General features: G+C 36.6%; 3 protein-coding genes and 1 pseudogene across 9 annotated transcripts; 1 reads left to right on the plus strand and 3 right to left on the minus strand.

Moving 5' to 3' along the window:
• Positions 1-349: 349 nt before the first annotated feature.
• LOC306844723 (myosin light polypeptide 6-like) lies at positions 350-6,009 on the minus strand. 2 transcript variants are annotated; one of them, XM_079377079.1, is made up of 7 exons: positions 5,884-5,995; positions 5,558-5,585; positions 3,671-3,814; positions 3,097-3,270; positions 2,016-2,093; positions 1,878-1,913; positions 350-761 (listed from the first exon to the last, which is right to left on the minus strand). In XM_079377079.1, exons 1-6 carry the CDS (start codon positions 5,884-5,886, stop codon positions 1,885-1,887), a joined length of 456 nt encoding a protein of 151 aa, XP_079233205.1. In that variant the 5' UTR covers positions 5,887-5,995; the 3' UTR covers positions 350-761; positions 1,878-1,884. The 2 variants fall into 2 exon arrangements, with proteins under 2 accessions (XP_079233205.1, XP_079233204.1); XM_079377078.1 differs by lacking the exon at positions 1,878-1,913 and having other exon boundaries at positions 5,884-6,009.
• Positions 6,010-8,542: 2,533 nt separating this feature from the next.
• Positions 8,543-11,063, minus strand: LOC306844718 (elongation factor Ts, mitochondrial-like). Its single transcript, XM_079377069.1, has 6 exons — positions 10,936-11,063; positions 10,576-10,728; positions 10,177-10,305; positions 9,970-10,086; positions 9,806-9,887; positions 8,543-9,305 (listed from the first exon to the last, which is right to left on the minus strand). The coding sequence occupies exons 1-6, from the start codon at positions 10,981-10,983 to the stop codon at positions 8,914-8,916; spliced, it is 921 nt and encodes a 306-aa protein (XP_079233195.1). The 5' UTR covers positions 10,984-11,063; the 3' UTR covers positions 8,543-8,913.
• Positions 11,064-12,230: 1,167 nt separating this feature from the next.
• On the plus strand, positions 12,231-16,357 carry endou (endonuclease, polyU-specific). 5 transcript variants are annotated; one of them, XM_079377059.1, is made up of 9 exons: positions 12,258-12,496; positions 12,630-12,644; positions 12,925-13,050; positions 14,260-14,416; positions 14,500-14,699; positions 15,413-15,526; positions 15,612-15,718; positions 15,850-15,992; positions 16,123-16,357. In XM_079377059.1, the coding sequence occupies exons 1-9, from the start codon at positions 12,439-12,441 to the stop codon at positions 16,235-16,237; spliced, it is 1,035 nt and encodes a 344-aa protein (XP_079233185.1). In that variant the 5' UTR covers positions 12,258-12,438; the 3' UTR covers positions 16,238-16,357. The 5 variants fall into 5 exon arrangements, with proteins under 5 accessions (XP_079233187.1, XP_079233189.1, XP_079233186.1 ...); XM_079377061.1 differs by lacking the exon at positions 12,630-12,644 and having other exon boundaries at positions 12,231-12,496; positions 12,943-13,050; XM_079377060.1 differs by lacking the exon at positions 12,630-12,644 and having other exon boundaries at positions 12,250-12,496.
• A 320-nt stretch (positions 16,358-16,677) lies between these two features.
• LOC306845278 (formylglycine-generating enzyme-like) lies at positions 16,678-23,472 on the minus strand (annotated as a pseudogene). Its single transcript has 9 exons — positions 23,238-23,472; positions 22,684-22,857; positions 22,530-22,604; positions 19,879-19,961; positions 19,597-19,719; positions 19,402-19,516; positions 19,184-19,297; positions 19,029-19,088; positions 16,678-16,785 (listed from the first exon to the last, which is right to left on the minus strand). The product of its transcript is annotated as a formylglycine-generating enzyme-like (transcript).
• Between the last annotated feature and the right edge of the window lie 940 nt (positions 23,473-24,412).

The raw sequence follows: 24,412 nt of genomic DNA on the forward strand, positions 1-24,412 counted from the left end.
TTAACAATAACGACAGATTAACTATACTGTTAGAATCACAAGGTGTTATTATACATACCATTGAAGTCTAAACAGTCCTTTTCTTTAGGGTTTGTTTAGTGAGGCCACTTGTCTTATAAAGTAAACACAGGACCATTAAAACATCTAGGCAGCACCAGGTTCCCCAGCCAACACATTCAAGCACCTTCATGTACTCCTAAATTGGTATTGTCTTGTATTATGTTTACTGGGAGAGAGTTAACTATACTAAAATGGACATGGTTGGTACAACAATGCCCTACAAGGCAACCCATACTCTCCCACACATACACCCACTCACAGCTCTGACATAAAGACAAATCAACAAAATCAAAGATCATTCTGAATATTTATTATGATGCACAGCAGACAATAAAGAGGGATGTCAAATGACTAACAAACATTTAGACAATAGGTTAATAAAAAAAAAAATACATTAAGAGCCAATCAAAATGTCCCTCACAGTTTAAGACGAATAGGGGCTGAATACAATAATTGATGGAATGAATGCAATGGCTGAAAGGTATTCAAGCAAACCTATGAACACCAGTGGAAGTTTTTGGAATGAATTGAGCCATAATTCTCCAGAAACATGATAAAAGGCACTTAAGGAAAAAAAAAAGATCAAATAACTAAAAAAGCTAATATGGAAATGAAGAATCACATAAATGGGGGGCCTGACGGACAAAAATAAAATAAACTTCTTTGAATTCTTCAACCGCTCATGACCATCCTTACGAGTTCTGTAAAAGAGAGAGAAAAAAAAAAGTGTATGAGGCAGTGATCCAAGAAAATTCAACCCAGCAGATCAGCAAATGTTGCCATGGACACAACACATTAAGTTCTAGAAATTCCAGATCCATAAACAGCAACAGATACTAAAACTGCGCACTGCATGTGTAGTTCAGTAACATTTCCCTGCAAACACAGGAGGTGAAATGCAGAAGCCCTGGGATGATTTGAAGGAAAAAGGGAGGAAAAGGAGATTGTCCAGGCCTAAAGGAAATTTGAATGAGTTAGCATACCATATATAGGCATGGGGAGAACAGATAAATACACAAGTACAAAAGAGATAGAAAGCAGGAACAGCAATGTGACAGGACTGGAAACTAGAATTAACAATACACCTCTTTACAATGCCTCCTAAGGTAACAGCAGGATTTCAAAAATAAAGGATAGGGCTGGGTGTTTACACAATTTCCACGATTTGATTACGATTATGACTCACAAGCTTGCAATTTGATTTAATAACAGTCTTGACTAAATTGAATTTGCTGTTTTATTGATATCTTTCCATAGTAGATGATATGCTCGCACAAATTTAACTCTATTTAACTCTTTTAACTCAGCCCGAATCTACTACACTGGCACCATTTTAACCTTTAATATGATGCTGACAGTCATTTTTCTTTCACAGTACCATCAGCTTCCATATATTCTGTGGCTGCATACACACTGCAGAGATTTAGGAGTGACAATCACATCTAAAAACAGAGATGAATTAGTTATCACTCACGTAAATGACCAAAATCTGTGTACAGAGCATATTAAGTTGATTGATAACTGCTTTTTGCTGCAATGTGTATGTAGCCTATTAGAACTAATGCAAGCAAAATGGATTTGAATATACAATATTGAAGTTGTAACACTGTATTTCAGAATAAAGGGCAATGGGTTGTTTCGGGGTAAGTTGGCATCAGGGTGAAGAGCAAATTTAGCATCACCATGGCAACAGTGGGAGTCAGGACGTGCCTATGCACATGCAGAAATGCTACATGCTACGCTACAGCCAGGGGCGCAGTAGAGAGGGAGCTGCAGGAGACAAGAATGAGTAAAAACAAACTGAGGACCATCCGTACCCTCTCCTCAACCAGCCATAATGTGGCGCACAAGTGCTGTCGGAAGGAAAGGCAAATGGATTAAATACAGACTTCAAAACTTCTACTGTAGTCTTGATGTTCAGAGAAGGAAAAAAGACCCATATGTGATTGTTGTACCTTCATAATTGATGCAGCCATTAGCGTCCTCATGTCCTGCCAAGAGCGTCTCCACCTCTTCCTCTGTCATCTTCTCACCTATCATAAAACACGGGCAAAATGCATTAAATTCAGAAAAGGAAAACAACCGCAAGGTTCTTCCAGTTCTTTGTTGGTGGGTCAGTCTCTTTGGGATTGAAAGGACTGATATTTTATTCAACAAAAAGTGTCATTTGATACAAATTAAATTTTATGATTCAAAAATATCTGTGGGTTTTATTTCTAAATATTTTACCTGTTAGTTAAACTAAAAATGCACCGAATCAGAGATTTGAGTCAGTAAATTTATTATAATGTGTACCCTTGTGAAGAAAGTGTGCTTAACTGTATTGAATGTGCACTTAAAAATATGTTACAAAAAGTACTATATAGATAATATAATGTTAAAGAAATAAAAGGCCACTTAAGTATACTTAAAATCTTTCAAACGTAAGTATGCTGTTACTAATGTCAAATTAAAACTTTCACTTCAAGGTACATTTTAAATCAAGAATTACAGAAGTACACATATTTGATATGTTGACTAACATACTAAAGTACATGTAAAGTACTTCATCATTTTAACTGTAGTGTGTTATTCTATAATACATTTTAAATGTACTAATTTGCAAATTCATCATTACAAATGTTTCAATAGAAATGACATAATATTTTAGTTTACCATAAATGCTTGCCTGACAGTACATTCACAGCCCATGTTTAAAGAAAATGGAAGTAATAACACCTACTTAAGTGGGTCAAATACAGCACTCTACAGTTCAGCTAATTGCACTTAATATAAATTTAAACTATAATACATTTTCATTTAAATAAAGTCCAATTAAGTTTCTAAAAACCTTACATTCAGACTGTACTTAAGCAAATTATTTTAAAGCATATTATTTCCATAATAGTTACTCTTTATAAAAGTATGCTAAAGCAGCTTTAGAAAGAGTAGCATTCTAAGTTAAAGGTAAAGTGGAAGAAACCTTCAAAATAATCAAAGAAAGATAGTACTGTACTTTACTGTAATATCATTCTAAAAGAGGCCGTGACTCTTTACCCAGTGTAGTAAGGACATGTCGAAGCTCAGCACCCATCACTGTTCCATTTCCCTCTTTGTCAAACACCCGCAGCCCCTCCACGAAGTCCTCAAAGGATCCCTGTTCCTTGTTCTTAGCGATGGCCTGTAGCATAGGCAGGAACTGCTCGAAGTCCAGCATTTTCATGTTCATATCTGAGAGAAAGGACATTAAAATTCGCTACTCTTATTCAAATCAACATCTTAACCCACTGAGAATAAAAGGAAGAAAATAATCACTTTATAATTACAACTGTGGAGAATACAGATATATCTAGATTAAATCAGTAGGACATTTTGAAGTGGGTCTGAGTGCATTTAGACTGATTAAATGAGAAGCATTGCTTTTGTCTGACTGAAGGTAAACAAGCATAGCTTAGTGATCAGGGGAAGTGACAAGAGTCATACAGGACACGAACTATCCCTTTAAATGAAGAGGGCAAAGCGTTCATACATTGTAACTTAAAATTATTTCCTGCTGTGCATTTTGTGCATTTTTAGCAAATAATACAGGACAAGGCATGCTTGAATCATAACAGCAAAAGAAAGGCCTAACCTTCATTACTGGGGTTGCCCAGGACTTTGAGGACCTCAGCATTGACAGGGTTTTGCCCCAGAGCACGCATCACATCCCCACACTGATTGTACATGATCTTCCCATCTCCTGTTCGGTCAAACAGGAGGAAGGCCTCCTTAAACTCTGTTAGTGAGAGAATGAGTGTTTATTTGTAGTTATGTGGACTGAAAATGCAAATGGCAATGCGAAAAAAATTAATGTGATTTAAACTAATGTGATTTAAACGATCTAAAATCATTAAGGTTCTAGTTATTGCTTGAGGCTTTGAGATCACTATCATAGTGCTTGGCAGAGCAGCTTACAGGAATGCAACGCACTAAGTCAAACTTCACACACACACACACTTACTATCTGAGTGCATTTAGACTGATTAAATGAGAAGCGTTGCTTTTGTCTGACTGAATGTAAACAAGCATAGCTTAGTGATCAGGGGAAGTGACAAGAGTCATACAGGTTTTGAACAACGCTAACTATCCCTTTAAATGAAGAGGACAAAGCTTTCAAACATTGTAACTTAAAATGATTTCCTGCTGTGCATTTTGAGCAGCTTACAGGAATGCAATGCTTGCCGGGGCTGCCCTGAGTCAAACTTCACACACACACACTTACTGTGATTAACCATATATGGGCAGAAAAGAGAACAAGCACTACATCAATAGGAATATTAGTTGTGTCCCAAATTACTCATTATACACTATGTACTCTACTGTCTAGTGTGAGGTTTTTTTTTCATAAACAACAAGCAATACTACATAACAGACAAACAAAAGAATTAGATATGTGTTAAATGACAAAAGAACATAGACAATTTAGTGAACTAAAATGTAATTGAACATCTTTGCTGTTATTGTTGTTTTTATTAGCCTGATAAAATTCAAACACAGCAGTTCATAACAGAGGAGTGATAAATCTGATGTGTTATTTGTGAGAAGGAATGATGCCTAAACACTATGTCTGATGTCTATTAGTAGATATGTTAACACAAACATTTTAATAAAGTGCAATATGACTTGTTTTGCTTATGAACGACTTTATAAAATGAATAAAATTAAAATTTTCATAAAATGAAATCAATTTAGTAAATGCATGGGATCTTATTGTGGAGGATTCATGCATTCATTCATTTATTCATAATCAAATTACTGTAAGATGCTTAGGAATCGGTTGAGTGAATGATTTAATGACTCACTCATAACACAAAATATATCGCCACGTCCTAGTAGAAATACCATAGATAATAATTTTACCATTTCTGCGGGCATAACAATGTAAAAGAGCAAATGCAATGCAATACAAAGAGGTCAGTGAACGAATATTTTCAGTGAACCAATTTAAAAGATTGGAGTCAGTGAGTTCTGTGATCACTAAAGAAGCTTGGGCTGCCTCTACCATCAGAGAAAAAAAAACAGCTCATGATACTACGCTACTTCAGCTGGTTTCATTTTAAAACAAATGTAAAAAAGGCCATATTCTATTAATATTTTCTTGAATTTTCATGTTCCTTATGTATGTCCTTGTCTCTAGCTACACATTCCACTGCAACAGCTTCCGGTGTTTTCAAACGCGACGCATCTGGAAACTGCCTGCACTTAAACCTCAGCGTTTCAGCACCAGAAACTGATACATAAAATAAACCTACTGTCTATTTTTATGCGTTGCATTTGGACATAAGGTACAGTACAGCACAGCATGCACACACCATATCGTGTGTTCTTCTGAGAACTAAGCATTAACTGCACATCTGTCAGCCAGTGCAACTGATGTGCGGGCCTACGCTTATTATTTTGCATCAGCACAAACGCAACTATATAAACTCGACGAATTCATAGCATCATAACATTTAAATAGTCAACATTTATTACTCACCACAAATCTGATCCTCGGTGAAGTCAGACTGTCCATGCCAGGATAATGAGGGCGACAGAGAAGATCAGCGTTAAAACGGAATATGCATTATTTAAGGACACTAAGATTATCCTACAAAATTAAACACTCAGTGCAAACCAAAGCACATTTTAATATTGAATGCATTAGATGTCGGACTAACAGCATAGCTGGATGGCTTAAATACCTTATGAGATGATTGAGGTAATAAACGTTATGCCATCGGTAAACCTACCGAGTGTATGACTAATAGGCATTACCTGCATCGTAGTGAAACTGAGACATGCTGGCTATGATAATGCACTTACCATGACTGCAGTGTTTGAGGATGGAGCGTCGGCGCGAGCGCTGCGTGAATTACAGTATGGGCGAACACTCTCTGCTACACCGCTATATTCGCGATGACGTCATGTCAACTCTATGCAAGCCGAATCGGCCAATCGAATTGTGCGGGCGCTGGTTTCCCTCTCCTGTCATTACCGTTGTGTCAGGATTACGTGCGCAATAGAAGGAGCTTTGAATACCGTAATGTAGGTTTCCCAAACGCATGCAGGAATTGGTAAATTGAACATGAACATTTACGCATCGCCAGGGAATTATATTGCTTTCAAATAAGTTCTTACTGTTCTTGGGAATTGAACCTGTGACCTTGGCATTAGTACTGTTTGAGCTACAGGTGAAAAGCTGCGGCTATTTAAATAGATGAATAATTCTGCAAGGCTTGCTTGTTTGTTTCTAATGTAAAAAAGTTATTTTACAAATGTAAAAGCCCTTTCCTTTCACACCCAAAGTGAAATGAATACGCCTCAGGCTGAAGGAAATGTAAATTCATGTCTGTACAGTAGAGGGCACAGCTCAAACAAATTGCATGAAGAATATGATGCAGAAGAAGGAAGTTCAACACTATTCAGCAATAAAAAAAACAAAAAAAATTAAACACAAATGTGATATTTTTGTTTAGTATGGTTGAATTGAATCATCGAATGTCAGCAGCAAAGACATCGGTTAATAAAAAAAGTCACCTTTGGTGAGAACATTAAAAAAAATCTACTTTTGGAGCTGCGGTGTGCCAACTTTTCTCGTCCTGTCTAAAATGGGATTGAGTGATATTTGTCTCATGTTTAATTTTTGCAGATTTGTATAATGTTCTGAGTTTGCATCTGACTGTTTTATTCATTTTGTGGAATACTCAATCTGTTTTTGTGCAGGTGCAGCATCATGTTCACACAGCGCACACAACGCCTCGGCACTTACTCCCGATTTCTCTCAACATGGCAACATGAGAGCCGTCCCAGTACATAAGAAACAAACCCCAACACTGCTCACCCATTCCATAATATTGCATTTCACCAGTATTTCACAAAAAGCTCAATGATTTGAATGTTTGAAAGTGATTCATTTAATACATAAATATTAGTAGGCCTATTGTACATTTTAATTTAAAAATAAAATTAGTATTATCATCAAATATTCATTTATATTTTACAGTACAATAGATTTGTAACTGTAATATACGTCTGTATTTTTTTTCATAATTAGAGTTTATTATTAATGTTATTATTATTATATTCAGTTTGACAGATTTCCTAAAACACTAGTGACAATACAGAACCATGAACATCCCTATGTGCCATTATTAAAATATTAAATTAATATCTTAGAGGGTATTTCAAGTAAATATGGTTCCAAAACAGGTTTTTGCAGTGATGCCATAGAACTACAGAAACTTCAGTGAACAGCTCTTAAAAGAACCATTATGTTTAAAATTTTAATAATCTAAGGAACCTTCTTCCACTATAAAAAAAAAAAAAAAACATTTGTGTATGAAAAGGTTCCATGGATGCTAAATGTTGTGAACCATAGATGCCAATAAAGAACCTTTATTTGTAAGAGGGGTTAAGCTGACAAAAAAGATGACCCACATAAAGATCTAAGAACTGACCTTTAAAATATGAAATAAGTTATATGCTCATTACCAGGTTAATAAAAACAAATCACAATAATGTAATTTGTATTGATTACAATGCATGTCTTTTAAAACATAGTCTGATATCTTCTGAACATATCTTCAAAGAAATTATTAGAAACATGCACATGACATTGTGCACTCCATTAGATGGCAGTAAAGTTTCAGTCAGGACGGGTATTGGCACATCTAATACAAGAACTGTTTTAAATACTGATATTGCTATTTACATCTATCATTGTTGTTATTTGCTTGTTTTTATGTTCACACCATATATGCTTTAATATAAAAATGCTTGCACTTGAAATACTTGCTTTGTTAGGAAACATAAGCAACAGTTGTGAAAGTTAGGTTTCTGAGTTTGATGCTTTGTAATCAACCACAAACGTTAACAAGAGGATACACAGGGGTGAAGAGAGCATGTTGCAACATCCGTCTTACCTTATTACTCAAAAAGAATAAATAGTCTGAGGAGTAAATCACTCTCCAGATGCAGCCTGCATTAAGCATAAAGGACACCTGATACCCTATCAAGGGACACTTAACAGCATCTTCAATATTGCTGTTTAGAGTTTGATTATAGAACTTGAATATTAGCTGATTTTAAGTTTATTTTTGCTTTAACTGCTTTGTATTTAACCAATAAGATATTTTACCATTTTTACAATTGCCTCTTGTGAGACTTAACTTATTACTACAAACTGAGCCTCAAACAAGAACAACCACAAGAGTCTTCTACGTTAGTCCTGAAGGACTTCAACCTGCGGGCATGGTTTAGACTAGATTTGACTATCCTTACCCTACCTGAATAATCATAGGGTTAAAGGTGTAAAATAAAAGGAATACACAGAGTAACAGAATAAACAGATAATTATTCTGGCAAATTAAACTCAGTAGTAGGTGGCAGTAAAGCACTAGATTACACACATGCGTAATAGGTTCTCTATAAACTTTGGTATTTGGTAAAATCAAAACCTGACAAAATAACAATGACATCCGTATTTCAGATCGCAAAACGTTTATTTTTTTGTGCTGGAACCAGCATAGGAGTTCAGATTCACCCATCTGAGGCTTTTTTTTTTTTTTAACCAGTAACATGTCAGTGTCAAAACGACAATGTCTATTAGACCACTTTACAACTGATTTCCTTAATTAACTTCATGAATAAACTATAATTTTTGTTGAGGGGTGCAGGCAGAGATATCATGGATATGATCTGATCCTGTTTTTGGTTAAAAATGGCAAATAAAGATGTATAGATATTTTACACATTTTACACTGAATTTTATACTGAAAACATGATTTTCAACCAAGCTGATGAGACAAATTTATCCTTTAAGGAAATATATTTTCTCATTCAAAACAGCTCTGTTCACTCGTCCTGACTGGTGCTCTCTCCACACTGGAAGCGTATGAAGTCTAGCACATGTGCATTCTGTAGAGTCAGGTACTGTCCCACAGTATATTTGGGATCTAGGAGGAAGGTCTGGGGCAAAAGTCTCGTCTCAGATTCACCACATGGTATATCTTCCATGTTGCCAAGAGAAACAGGTGCGTCGCCCACTATATGTTGCCCCAGCTTCCTTCCCAGTGTGTCTGTCCCATCCTTAGGTCCACCTTGAAACACAACTAGCGATCCATAGCGTCCCATCTCAATGCCAACCTGCCCAGGAACTGCCCCATGAACGTATGAGCCAATGTGCCAATCAGAGGGAACAGCAAGTGATACTGCTCTCCGCATTCCAATGTTCTCACCTAATCGTCCTGAAGGGGAAAAAAACAGAATACTGAAATGAGAAATGAGATGAGAATGAGGAAAATTATTTGTATTATTATATTTAATTAATAGGAGATATAGACAGGGTGTGTTAAAATTGCTCACCAACATTGTGTAACTCATGTTGTGAAGATATAATCACATCATGTAATTGTATATATTTTTTTATGCACCAGTAAGATCAGTAAGATGTTCTGATGTTTTTAAAAGAAGTTTCTTATGCTCACCTAGGCTGCATTTATTTCAAATTCAGTAAAAATGCATCCTTACAGAATAAAATGAATTGTTTATAAAAAAAAAAATACTGACCCATAAATTCAGAACGTTAGTGTGCATTTATAAATTTTTAATCTTGGCTTAACTGTCCAAATACTTTTTTGGGTCATTTTAAGTAGCAAGAAATCATAGATAAACCAGGAAAGTTAAGCAAAAGTAAATATAATGTAGAAGGGCAAACTCACATGCGATATATCATGCTATATCTCACCTATAGTCAAGGCTATCTGATCTACCAGTGAGGGTCCCTCAGGCACGTGGAGCTTACTAATGTCCTCAGAAGACAGCACACTCTGAGTCAGGAAACAGATCAGCAGTCAGGGGTTACAGAAGAAGAAATGCACATTTCTGAAAATGCCAATAAAGGGCATGTACCTTAATATACCCTGTCTGTTTTTCGCTGATGTTATGAGCCATTACAGACAAAGCAACATCCTTCACCAACTGCTGAAATTTCTCATTCCTCGCCACAAAATCTGTCTCACAGTTCACCTGAAAAGAAAAACATTTTAGTTCAATCACACTGCATCATTTTGGCGACCAAATTACACATTGTGAGGCAAGACTGACAAGATAATACACCTCAACCATGACAGCTGCATTGTCACCAAAAATGACACCAATTAGCCCTTCCTTGGCTTTTCGACCTTCCAGTTTACTCGCTTTGCTCCAGCCCTCTTTTTTGGCTTGTTCATGCAGCCAGCTTTCTGCCTACAAACATCAAATTTTGCAAATCATAATTAGCTCATCCTTACAATGTGCAGGCACACCCTTACTTTATGCACATCTAAATTCTATAATTATATATAAAAGAAGACAATAACTATGACAAAGATGTCCACTATGTCCACTTGTATGTGAAGTATTTTGCTGTCACACCATAGGGGACACGGGCCAATTTGTATTTGTCAACTACCCATATAAGATCTTTCACATAAGATTCTTTTTACAAGCAATCTTTTAAAAAATACTGGCCCGCACCTGTGTAATGTCATTGTGGAATTTCTCCAGTGCCTTTTTGCAGTTGATGAAGGTGTATCCCGTAGATTTACGTAATTTGAGGAGAAGTGCTTTATCTGCTGCTAAACTCGGGCAGCTGGAGTAGAGAGACTGAACGTGCTGAGTGAGACATCCCTATGAACAACACATTAGAAATATGACACATGATTTAATGATGCTACAATATGGAAACCGAAATAGAAATACTGTCATCTGTTATTTAAAACACGCCTTTATTTGAATAACAAGCCAAATATTTCAGTTCAAAACAGTCAGTCATGCAAAGAGCATCATAACTTCTACAGCATCCAGTCGAATTATGACAAATGAGACAAAGCCCACCTTGACTACTTCTGTCCTCATAGATCGAAATAAAGCATATAAAGCCATTTCTATACCTTCCCCAGGACTAACACTAGCTTCCTTACATCAGTAAGTGGAATGTCATTGAAGCACGCTTTCTACAGAGAAAGAGAGAAAGGTCAAACAGAAGAGAATTCAGGAGTCAGGTATAGCGCCATCTACTGCTCAGGAGTTTAAACTACCGCTTACTGAAGAACACAAGGAACAGTTTCATTCATTGTGAAAATGAAAATAATGCCTAACAAACTTGATATACAAATGATGTATAAATGGTATACAAACAAATGCATAAACCTGGTCAAATAATAATAATAAAAATAGTATGTTATTGTTGTTGTTTGGGTGCTGCATAAAACAAGTTTACCAAATAAGCCAGGTTTATTTCAGTTAGTTTGATTTATTGTCAGTTGATTTGGTTCAAAAATAAGTCAGACTAACTGAAATAAGCCTGGCTTGTTTGGTAAACTTGTTTTATGAAACAGGCCCCCTGTCCTAATGAGATAATCTATACATAATAATGTACCAACAGCAAAGTTTATTTATAAACCACATTTGTGACCCTGGAGCACAAAACCAGTCTTAAGTCGCTGGGATATATTTGTAGCAATAGCCAAAAATACATTGTATGGGTCAAAATTATTGATTTTTCTGTTAAGCCAAAAATCATTAGGATATTAAGTATAGATCATGTTCCATGAAGATATTTTTTAAATTTCCTACCGTAAATATATCAAAACATTTTTGATTAGTAATATGCATTGCTAAGAACTTACTTTAATAGGCGATGTTCTCAATATTTTGATTTTATTTTATTTATTTATTTTTTGCACCCTTATTGTGACTGGTTTTGTGGTCCAGGGTCACATTTAAAAACAACTCTACAGTTCAAAAAGGGTAAGAACATGTGTCAGCTCTGCGCTAACATGGAGATTAAAAAAAAAAAAAAAAAACCTTTGACAAGAGTATAGAGATTGCAGTGTGAATGCTAACACCTGGTCTTTTAGAATGTTTGCACATTTCATGGAACACTTGGAACGCAAATGGTCAGACCATGAAATTGCCATGAAGCATGGAAGATTGTATTAAATTTGTAAATTCTATATAATTGCTATATTCATCTTTTTCACCAGATGTTTAGCATTTCTGGAGTCTGAGAACAGGAACTGTTCTGAAAGATTTTGGACCAGCTGGCTGAAAAAGAGGAACAGAGATTCATTCATTTTATTTTATTTTGTGATTACAAACTTCCTATATGTAATAATTTCACCACTCCCAATAACTGCCTTTTTGCTCATAGCAACACAGCAACACATTTGAACTGAGTCACCTAGTGCTTTAGTATTAAATATCAGCAGTTATTATCACAACAGAATGTGTTGATTCATGGGAGGAGTTCCCTAAGCTTTATTGATATGAGATGGTATAAAAACCGAACTGAGTCTTAATCTGTAGTTTGTGCATCTAGATCGTCTGAAGTCCATAATGAAGATCACCCTCATCCTCCTTCTCACCATCACCCTGATCTCTCAGGGCTACGGTGGTAAGTTAATACCTTCAATTTCCATCCTGATTGTTCGTTCAGTTAAAGTCATGTTCATGCAAACTACCTTTTGTTCTTGTACAGCATAGTTAGAATCCTAATGCAAATAGTGTTCCTTCTCTCTCCTTGTCAGATTCTCTGGACTTCTGTAAGTGTGAAATTGTGATACTGAATTTTACTCTGACTTTTTCCTGTTTTTTCATTTTTTTCTCCTAATGATTTTTACCCAAATCTCCTCAATCAAGTGCCTTATGTCTAATTGTACTTAACTGAGTTCACACTATTGAGCTCTACTAGTACAAATAGTAGGTTACTGACATGCTTCTGGGTGGTAGATCTTTTCTTTCACATAAAATAAATCAGAATGAAACATTTAAGTGACGCTTTAGCAGTCAGCATGTGAAATATATCATCTCACCTCCTTCAAGGCTCACTTTCTTGTAAAGGAAGATGTGGAGAGCCATACAATGCTTCGAACGACTGCCAATGCGATTCAAAATGCCAGGAAAATGGGGATTGCTGTGATGACTATAAAAAGCAGTGTGGTTGTCGAGGTGAGCTTCAACATCCGGGATTCTGTAAAAAAAAAAGAAAAAAAAAAAGAATTGACTCATAAATTTTTTTTTTAAAAGGTACAAAGCTGTCAAATGTGATGGTACCAGTATAAAGGCAAACTGGTAAATCTTTGTTCCTTTTCTGAGAGTGTATAGGTTTAAAAAAAGTAGCTTGGGCCTGTTTCATAAAACCAGTTCACCAAACAAGCCAGGTTTATTTAGGTTAGTCTGACTTATTGTCAGTTGATCTGGTTCAAAATAAGTCAGAATAACTGAAATAAGCCTGGCTTGCTTGGTAAACTTGTTTTATGAAAAAGCCCCCTGGTCTGGTCTTGCACGTTGAAGCAGTGAATGAATACAGTTTAATACTCCTTGTTCAATTAGACAAAAGGCACAAACGAATAATGAATCACTCAATGTAATTCTAAACAAATACAGGTTTTATTCGTCCCTTAAATACAGTACAAAGCTCAAGGTCTGTTGAGTCATATGGGGCAAATCAGCGTTTTATAACAGGCATAAAAATAGGAAAAGGATTTAGTTTGAAATATTAGGGGGTTATCTGTGTAAAGTTACTCATTGACCCTGAGTCCTGTTTATTTTGGATCCCAAAAGTGTCATGAAACTCAGCTGTGTCTACTTCTATAGTTTCACACACTTTCATTAGAAAATGCATAACACCACATTTCCTATTGTGTAATTAATCAGTTTCATGTTAGTTACTTGTATGAAAAACACTTACACAATACTATTCAGACAAAAGGAACTGTCATGTATTTATTTTCCAAAAACATTATTTTCAGTCTACAAATGCTACTACAGGTAAGATAAATCGGATGTCAGTTCAGTTAATTGCTGTTACGGTTGTAGCTGTCAACAGCACAAATCTGCACTACACCCAGGATTGTGTCACACTAGCGTATAAAAACAAAAACAATAATAAACTTGAATCTAGTTAGATTTACAGTTGTGGACGTGCTTACACACTGAACGTGCCGACTTTTGACTGATAATTACCATTGTTTTCTTGACTACCAAGACGACAGATTTCCGATTTTAGAAACTGAATATTGAAATTTAAAACTATAATTGCAGTAATTGCTGTTTCAGTTTTTCCTCATTCTTTATTCTTTCATTTGCTCAGGCTTTGTCAGGTTTTTCTTTCCACATCAGACACTAACTCTTTCTTTATCCTTTTCCCATCCCAAGTATCAGTCAGAGTCTCTGACGATGAGATCAAGTCTGTGTCTGAGACACTGTACAAATTAGACCATAACAGGGCCACAGCCTCAGAGCTGGTCATTGATCCTCAGACACTGATCTCTTCATCTGAGACCGGCTCTGGGAATGACCACTCATCTCGCCCGTAAGACACATACTGCACACACAGATATCCATATACAGTATTTACATGCAAGTTATTATTCCAGTGCTTTCTTTCTCTCTTAGATTCTTCAAGCAAGTGAGTAGTACTTTGCTCTCCAAGCCCACATATAAAGCTCTGCTGAATCTATTAGACAACTATAGAAGGGTGACGGGGGAAGCGGAGGATGTGCCCTCACAGGAAGTGAAGGAGCAGGACACTTTCCTCCAACAGACCATGAACACTGATGTGGGCAAGGAGCTTTACAATTTCCTCTACTCCAAAGGTACAGTACATGTGACCACAAAACTCTTTTTCTGAATTTAGTGACCTCAATGTAATAAAAAATCATGTGATTTTACATATTTTAGTATTTATTAAATAATATTTCAAGAATATACATTACCATTCAAAGGTTTGCGGTCAGTATAATTTTGAAAGAAATTAAAAGTTTTATCTAGAAAGGATACAAATCTTTGCTCAAAAGAGAGGGTAAAGACATTTATAATGTTAAAGATTTGTTTCAAATATTTTATTTTCAACATTGATCATAAGAACGGTTTCTTGAGGAGCTAATTAGCATATTAGAATGATTTCTGAAAGATCATGTGACATTGAAGACTGGAGTAATATCTGCTAAAACATCAGCTTTGCCATCACAGGAATAAATTATCATTTAAAATATATTAAAATAGGAAAGAGCTTTTGAATTGCAATAATATTCCACAATATTACTGTTTTTTGATCAAATAAATGTAGCCATAGTGAGCATGAGAAACGTCTATTTTTTTTAAATCTGGTAAAAAATCTTACCAATCCCATACTTCTGAACGATGGTGTACGTTTTTTTTACATGCAGTATTAATATTTTACTAATATTCTAAACTCTTTACTAGAAGAAAAGAGTTTACTGACTACTATCATTTGCAGCACAAAGTCATTAAAATGCAATGTAAATAGATTATGCAAAATATTTGAATTTAAGCCGCTGGTTTTCAGGTATATACTCATCACAGAGCGAGTTTATCCAGGATCTGAAGATGATGTGGTTTGGTCTTTACTCTCGATCTAGTGGCAAACTGGACTCCAGCGGGTTTGAGCACATCTTTGCAGGTCAGTCTGTGTGTGTGTGACCACGTGTGATTGGCTGTCAAACTGCTTTTTATCTCTCTTTGGTTGACATGTATTTTGTCAACAGGGGAAATTAAGAAAGGAAAGGTGTCTGGCTTCCACAACTGGCTGCAGTTTTATCTGAATGAGAACCAGGGACTCCTGAATTACTACAGCCATAGTTTTAATGGCCCTGTGAGTACTACTGACTGAGCATGTGAATCAAAACAAACCAGTGCTAGTACAACACGCATTTCAAAAGTCTGGATGTCTACTTGGATTACACGCTTTGATATAGTAAAAGCCAAGTTTCTCCTCTCTCTCAGTGGACCACATATCCTGATGTATTGGGAATGCAGTTTGAATGGGATGGCTATTTCAAAGAGGTTGGCTCTGCCTTCATTGGCTCTAGTCCTGAATTTGATCTGGCTATCTACAGTCTCTGCTACATCACCCGCCCTGGCAAGAAGTAAGTTGTCGGTTTTTATTGTCTGCCTATGTATATTTATTCCTCCATCCGGCCATTCATCAAATGAAACTAATTTTGTTTATATGAGTAAATCAAATTTATGTACTCGTATGTTTATCTGTATTCTCAGGTGTTATGTGAGTCTGGGAGGTAAGACTATGGGCATTCAGACCTATACATGGGACAACAGCAGCTATGGGAATGGAAAGAAGTACATTGCCTCCGCTTACCCTGCCACACCATGATTCCCTGTCATCTGAACATCAGTATCAACAGACTCACAACCAAATTAACTCATATGTAATCTTAATTTTTGTCTTGCTTGTTCGAGATTGATGTTGGACCAAATAAAACACAAGAATAGAAAAGCACCCTTCCTGTCTGTATTTTTACTAATACATAATAATATTCTTTCACACTCTCACTAGCTACAACTGTCAAAAGTGTACAATCTATTAGTCTGTTATTAAGCAAACTTGTAGGTCACATGTTTTTTTTCACATTTTTAAATCTGATTTAGAAACATTTTCCAATAATTCAGGATAGAATCACATTCTTTAATTATAACAAAAATAAAAGAACAGAAATAAATAACAACAAACTCTTACAAATGGCTTTATTAACATAAAATACACAGTCTTTCTGGATTTCAAGTGTATGACAGTGATAGACCTGATATTTGAGGTTATGGATCCACGTCAGCGTCAGCAGCACAGCGGAAGCCCAGATTAGAGGCAGAACTGTCCGGAGTATTTTGACTACGGGCTGCACACCTGTATCTGTAGCAGTAAGACTACAGAAAGAGAAAAATTAAATGTGCTAACATGTATGTAAACAAGGAGTATAAAAGCTTACAGGTGGAGGTTGTATTTTCCTCTTTGGTGCATATATGTATATGCGGTGTATGTATTAGGCGTATATAAGTGCATACTAGCTTTACACTACTGTTCAAAACTTTGGGGTTGTCAAGATAGTTTTTTGAAGTCTCTTATGTTCACCAATGCTGCTTTTATTTGATAAAAAAATATGGCAAATAACTTTTTTCTATTTTAATAGATTTTAAAATAGAATTTCTTCCTCTGATGGCAAAGCTGAATTTTCAGCAGCTATTACTCCAGTCTTCAGTGTCACATAATCTTCAGAAATCATTCTATTGTCCTGATTTGCTGCCCAAGTAACATTCATTCTTATCTATGTTGAAAGCATTTTTGTGGTTTAATAATTTTGTGTAAACCATTATACTTTTTTCACGATTCCTTTATGAATAGAAAGATTAAAAGAGCAGCATTTATTTGAAATATAAATCTTTTGTAACATGTCTCTACTGTCAGTTTTGATCGACTGAATCCTTTTTGCTAATTAAATGTATTAACTTTTTTTTTTTTTTTTTTTTCTTTCCGGCCTGTCAGTAACACAGATAACACATGACAGTACGTATGTGTAGCTATGCTATCATCATTCACAGCCTTTTTTTTTTATATATATTTATTTATTTATTTTTAATTAATTAATTAATTAAATTTTATATACCCTTTTATTTAACCATACTATGACCGACAAGACCAGGGGACAGAGAAAACAAGAGAGAGAGAGAAAGAAAAAAAAAGAAAAAATTATAATAATAAAAAAAATTATAATAATAATTATAATGATAATAATAAAAATAATAATAATAATAAAAAAAAAAAAAAAGGAATTAGAAAACAAAAAAAACAAAAAAAATTGTGGATAAAGTCAACAGAGAAGGGGGAGAGAGAGAGAGAGAGGAAAAAAAAAAAAAAAAAAAAAGACAATTTGCTTTGATACCTGCTGACAAAAAGAGAAAACAACAGAAGACACAACAGAAGACACAACATCAGAGAAACTGCAGCAACAACCAACATCTGTATGAATCACAATAAATTCTAAATGTTAAATGTTATTGAGCAACACGCATAACTAATATTACAAAATAAGTTTTGAAGCAACAGCAGATCAGAACAATGCGTGTCTGTGAGCACCCGTTTTTACACCAATGTGAATGCTTGAGTGTACACCTGTGTGTGTGAGCGCGCTTGTGTTCATAAGGTTCCTCCATGTAAATGTTTAATAGTGTGTGTGTGGGGAACAACAGCCCCATCCCGCATGGCATGAAGCAGGCATGGAAGAGACCCAGGCCCCAAACATCCGGAGGCCCCCAAGGGCACGGGACCCCCAGGGGAACCACCGCAGGGACAACTGCGGCCCCCACCCAGAAAAGGGCAGAGGAGAGCCCGAAGGTGGGACATCCGACAGCCACAGTATAGACACCCCAGGGTGCCGTGGCGGCAAGCCCACAGGCTCCGCCGGCAGCCGACCACACCAGGGCAGACCGAGCCCTGGGCCCAGAGATCCAAGGGCCCCCAACCGGGGCCCAGCAAGGCCAGTAGGGCCAGGCCCCGCCAAGCGACCGCCGAGAGTGGGCCAGCGCTCACCCGAGCATCCTGCCCCGGCGCGAGAAACCACCAATGCACCGGCGGCATCCTCCACCGGCAGGGCATGGTGGTGGGGTGGGGGTCGACTGAGATGATGAGTGAGGTGGAGTCTAAGGCCCGACCTGACACATAGACGTAGACGAACAAGCACATATACACAAGCATACGTTCCCACCCTCATGCACGCAACGAATATTCTCACCCTCGCCCCACATGTAGACACACAAAAATGGACATGGTACCCACACTCACACTCCCTATATGCACTCTATACTCCTAGATCCAGGCACCACCACCCCCAGAGGGGTAATCAGCGCCCGATCCCGGAGCTGAACCCCCTTCGCTCTGGCGTGGGGACAGGAAGACCACCCCGGTCCCCGCAGCAGCAGAGAAGACCACCAGCCCAGACCCCGACCGGGCGGCCAGCTCATCCTCACAGCCCCCGGCCCCGGACAGAGAACAGGGGTGTGAGATAAAAAAAAAAAAAAAAAAAGAAATGTATTAACTTTTGACAATGTTAGTTAACACAATATCCCACCCCTCAATAACTCTCAATAATTAGATGGCTTTGTGCATGTTTTACCTTGTAGCACATGTAGGGTCCTCCTTTCTTGACTCTGTCTGTCCCTGTTTCTGGTCCTTTCTATGAAAGGATTTAACACATGAACAGCCGTATATGCATAAATGAAAGACCTTTAAGTTATGGATGTGTGAATAGTTCACTCATATTAATCTTACAGGGTTGTGCTGGTCTTCTGTAGAGTGATACACATTCCACCGGTCTGCCGTCCACTCCCACGCATTTCCCACCATGTCATACAGCCCAAAGGCATTGACATGAAATGACATCACCTGCCCAAAACACCAAGTAATTAGTCAGTGTTCTGTAATTTCTCCTGTCTAAATTTAAAACCCAGTATACATGTAAATCAGGATAAAGGGCTACTTTGTGTTACCAGTGATGTGTTAGCATAGCCGTCCTCTGCTGTGTTGTGGTTAGGGAAATCTCCTTGCCACAGGTTAGCATAGTGCTGCCCTCTGGGCATTAGTTTATTTCCCCATGGGTACAGCCTAACAAGAGCGACAGAGAAAGAATATGTTAAAAAGACATTAAAATGGACAAACAATGAACAAAAAACAGACACACGCACCTATCCTGCAGTCCTCCTCTACAGGTCAACTCCCACTCAGCTTCAGTAGGAAGTCTGCGTTTGGCCCAGTGACAGTACATCTGTGTGTCACTCCACGATGCATGCAGCACAGGGTGATTCATCCTAGATAAAAACACAGAGATTATATTAATATTATGACTTTTAAACCGGTGTATGACTTATAAACATATCATCTGATTGTAGAGTATTATTAGTGATGTATTACAATCATTCAGTACTTGCTCAAGTGGTATTACATTTTCTGTGTATATACTTATTCACCGGTGCTCTATGGTTGAATCTGGTCCTTTTGGGTGTCTCCAGTCCGCATCTTTCACTGGTGACCACCAAGGAGCTGCAGCCACCTACTGACCATAATTATACATTGACAAGTGAAGTGCAGCTTATTTATTTAGAAATGCACATCCTGTCTGTTTTTGGCCATATTTGGAGATTAATATCTCCAAGTTCTGAGTTCATGCAGGCACAGAGACAGGCTCATTACTTGACTATATTTGTAGTTAATTTTTTACATTTCCAGTCTTCCCAAGACATTCTGTTCCTTGGCCCCCTCTTGAATTCATTTCAATTCAGTGTTACCCACAAACATGAATACTGAATATTAAATAAATGTGTTAAGTAAATGTGAATTTTGACAGATAGGATGGACGGGTCATTTCTTTCAATATTTAAGTGAAAAAACAAAACAATTATTTGCACAAAATTACTGTACAAAACTGTGATTTTGTGAAACATTACATTTTAAAGGATTTTTTTTCTATTTAAAAATATTTCAAAATGTAATTTATTCCTGTGATGGCAAAGCTGGATTTTCAGCAGCCAGTCTTCAATGTCACATGATCCTTCAGAAATTATCATCATATGCTGTTTTAGTACTCCAGAAACATTTCTTATAATTAGCACCGTTGAAAGCACTTGATATTTTTGTGGAAACTGTGATAAGCTACCTTTCAAATATTTGACAAGATAAAAAAAGGAATGTATACTTTTATTCAGCATGAATGCATTAAATTGATCAAAAGGGACAACAAAGACATACATAGTGTTACAGAGGATTTCCATTTCAAATAAATCCTGTTCAAACTTCCTATTCATCAAAGAATCCTAAAAAAAAAACATATCATGGTTTCCACAAAATAATTAGGCAGAAAAACCATTTTCAACATTAATAATAATAGGAACCATTAATAAATGAGCACCAATAACAGCTAAGCATTAGAACAATTTCTTAAGGATCATGTAACACTGAAGACTGAAGTAATGACTGCTAAAAAAAAAAATCAAAGGAAGGAATCAAAGGAAGAAACACAAAACAGCTACTGTTTTTACGAAGTCTCTTCGAACTGTAAATTGTAGTGTAGCAGTGGCGGTGCTAGGGCGGGGCTAATAGCCCCATCAGAAACTTGCTTAGCCCCAGCACAGCCCCCCCAAGGATTTCCAAATTCATTTCCTGTTTTTTAACTCTCAGTGTCACTTTCATTAACATTGAAAAGCATAAGCATTAAAAAACTTAAAAAAAGGGGTCTAATATGTGGCCTATAAACAATTGATATTGGGGGGCAGGGGTCAAGCAACTCAAGCAAGCAACGCACAAACTTTGTGCAAGGGTTATGCCGGTGAACGTCAGTCAATTCACTATAGAGAAAGAGAAAGTAAAGAAGTAAACAAAAAAAGCTGATGGCTAACGCTGCATTAAAGGGGCATATTCCCTCTGAGACAACGAGAGACAAATCTACTTTAACATGCACATAACGGTATATAACTGTCTTAAATTAGTCCCTTAATATTTCTCTTGTGGCTCGCAAAATAAAAAACATGACAAGAAATGTATTTTGCGTTAAACAGGTTGCTTTTGAAAATCGGTGCATGAAATAAAGCTGCTCTGAATTTTCATTGATGACTGCAGTGTTAATCATTTTAATTAGCTTATAGGCCTATAATTCATGACCTGTATAAATTAGACCTGTTTTAAAAAACCTTTTTAAAAACATTTTCAATGAGGCGTAAGCTAATAGCCTAATCTTTTATTATCCACCGCATCATGCAGTGATGAAATTATTGCGGGGTAATAATTTCATGTAATTTAATAATAAAAGTAATCTAATAATAATAATAATAGGCCTAATAATAAGAGGAATATAACATTAAACAGAAATGCTAAATCCTCTTAATGCTGCCAGTTTTTGATGCTTTTGACAATATCTCTGGCTATCATCAACACATGATACGATGCAACTCAGCACGGGGAGGTTATCACTCACAATGTGTGCCTGTATGCCACTGTGTGGAAATAGTTTTATGAATTGTCGGCACTATCTATTGTAAATGGTTAGAATTTACCATGTTTTCCTTACAGTTGGCATTGAGAGTGACAGACACTTGATGGTCAGAAAAAATTACTAGATAAAAAATAAATAAAATATGATAAAACAATGAAAAAAATAAAAAATCCCTACTTTCTCTCTTTTCTATACGAGTTCATAAATTATATTACTTTGTAAGTGTCATATTTGCCAGCTGGCGTTAGAAGTTATATTAATAACAGTGGCATATGAGAAGTTTTCTACCACAGAAAAAAAATAAAATATGCCTTTTATTTATGCCTGCTGTATAAATAAAAAAACTGATATCTAAAGTTTAGGCACTCATTACTTCCTCTCAATTTAATTAGTTTTTTAGCACCCCCCCTGAACTGTTAAGCCCCCCCTTAGCACCGCCAACAAAAAAATCCTGGAGTGAATATGTAGGGAAAATGTACAGCCAGCAGCAAGTTGGTCATTACTGCAAATTGTGCAAAATGATAGAAAGAAAGAAAGAAAGCAAGCTTTGAAATGCAAATATTTTATACCCAATGCTAAACTAACAATATAGTTAACAGAAGAATTCAAAATGTATGTGTACATGTTTCTCACCGCACGTGACAGAGTGCTCTTCACCTCCTCGCTCAACAGTCCCTCGAAAACAAAGGAGTCTCCAAAACGCTCAGCCTGTAGATACAGGTAGCTGATTGAGTGAGGATGCATAATGATTATTTGTCTTATGGCCCAGTAAATGGTTATTATTTACCTCTGTGATGTATCCTGTCTGGTTGGTGAAGTGTTGAAACTGCTGGTTTGTGACTTCATGCTCTTCGATGTAAAAAGGGTCTAGCCTCACTCTCCTCTGCAGCCCCTCTCCATCCTGTGGTATTCCTGGATCATCTGTTCCCATCATAAACCAACCTCCCTGCAGCAGCACCAGCTACACACATTCAGATGTCTTAAAACAATAATTTACCAAAATATTAAAATATGTATTCATCATCATATATTTTCAAACTTATGACCTTCTTTCTTCCATGAAAAGTTATTTAAAGCAGAATGTCTAGGTTGTCCTTATAATGAAAGTGAAAGCGATATTTCAACATCAAGTATGTGTTCCACACAAAAGCTATCATATGGTTTTACATGTAGAGAACTTAATTTAAATGCAATATACTAACTTGACAGCCATCTATTTTTTTAATAGATTTTAAATTCTCCTTTTGTATTTCACAAATAGTATGAAACAACACTTTACTCTCCAGGTGCATGATAGCTGCAAACATAAGTGATAAATTGAACAAACCTACCTTACTGTACATGTTCTGTCTTGTGTGGACTTTCGTTTGCTGTTTTGGAGTATATATTTGCATCATCGTGATGTTCCAGTTTGTTTTCATCACTTACATCAACAGTAACATCCCTTTTGTCCCTGACAGCCACAATCCGTGCTCTGTGACTCCGACGACTGCTGTTCCAGCTCGATGTCGCCTATAATACGCACTGCTATAATGCAGAGAAGTAAAACTACAGAACTGCTCCGTGCTGATGCCATAGCCAGTGTCAACTCTTCTCATGGTGAACTGCAGTCCGGAAAGAGTCATGTGATCAGTCAGCAGACATGTGTAGCTTGCAAAGAAATTTTCAGAAGTTTCAAGCTCTCCGTTCCCATTCAACTCAGTTGCAGTTACTCGGCTGGCGTGTAACATTTGCTTTTGTCACTAACTGTGGCGAAATCTTTGACAAGATCGTAGCTACATTAAATGTTTGTGCGAGAACGCACATTATCTTGGGGAGTATTTTAAACTGATGCTGAGAAACCGGTTCATTACATAAAGAAATCTTTTAGACACACACTCTTATTTCATCATTATTATTTTACTGTGTGTTCCATTACATCTGTAATTATTTTATTTAGGACAGACTGTCTGTAATGATCCTTAAATTAACTCTGTTTATGTCTAACCATCTCGGTTTTGTGTTTTTAAAGCATTTTGGTCTGATTGCTCTGATGTGGACAGCAGCAGATAATCAGCAGGGCCATTAAATCTGACAAAATAGGAAGTTTTTCAAATGGCTTTAAAGGTAAAAAAAAAAAACAACTAAAAAATCACTATGGCGATGTCTAAACTTCTCTGGTCCAGCATTTTTGATGTGAACGGCAACATTCACACAGAGAGTTCACCAAATCCGACAAGGCAACATAACAGGTCACCAAAGTACATTACCGAAATCTATTTCACACAGAATGCATTTAAAGTTATTCAGATTCACTCTGGTGATGTCTAGCTTCTCTCTTCTAGATTTTAGAAATCATTTTGGTCTGTTGTGAACTGCAACAGACTTATAGGGTCACAGGAAACGACAAGCAGCATAACAACTAAAATCTCTTAGTCCACTCTTTTTCACACAGAATGGATTAAACTTATGTCTTCTGTATTTTAGAAGTAATTTTGGTCTGATGTGAACAGTTGCAGATATACAGCATGGTCATA

This window comes from Barbus barbus (assembly GCF_936440315.1).
Source record: "Barbus barbus genome assembly, chromosome: 25".
Taxonomy (NCBI): domain Eukaryota; kingdom Metazoa; phylum Chordata; class Actinopteri; order Cypriniformes; family Cyprinidae; genus Barbus; species Barbus barbus.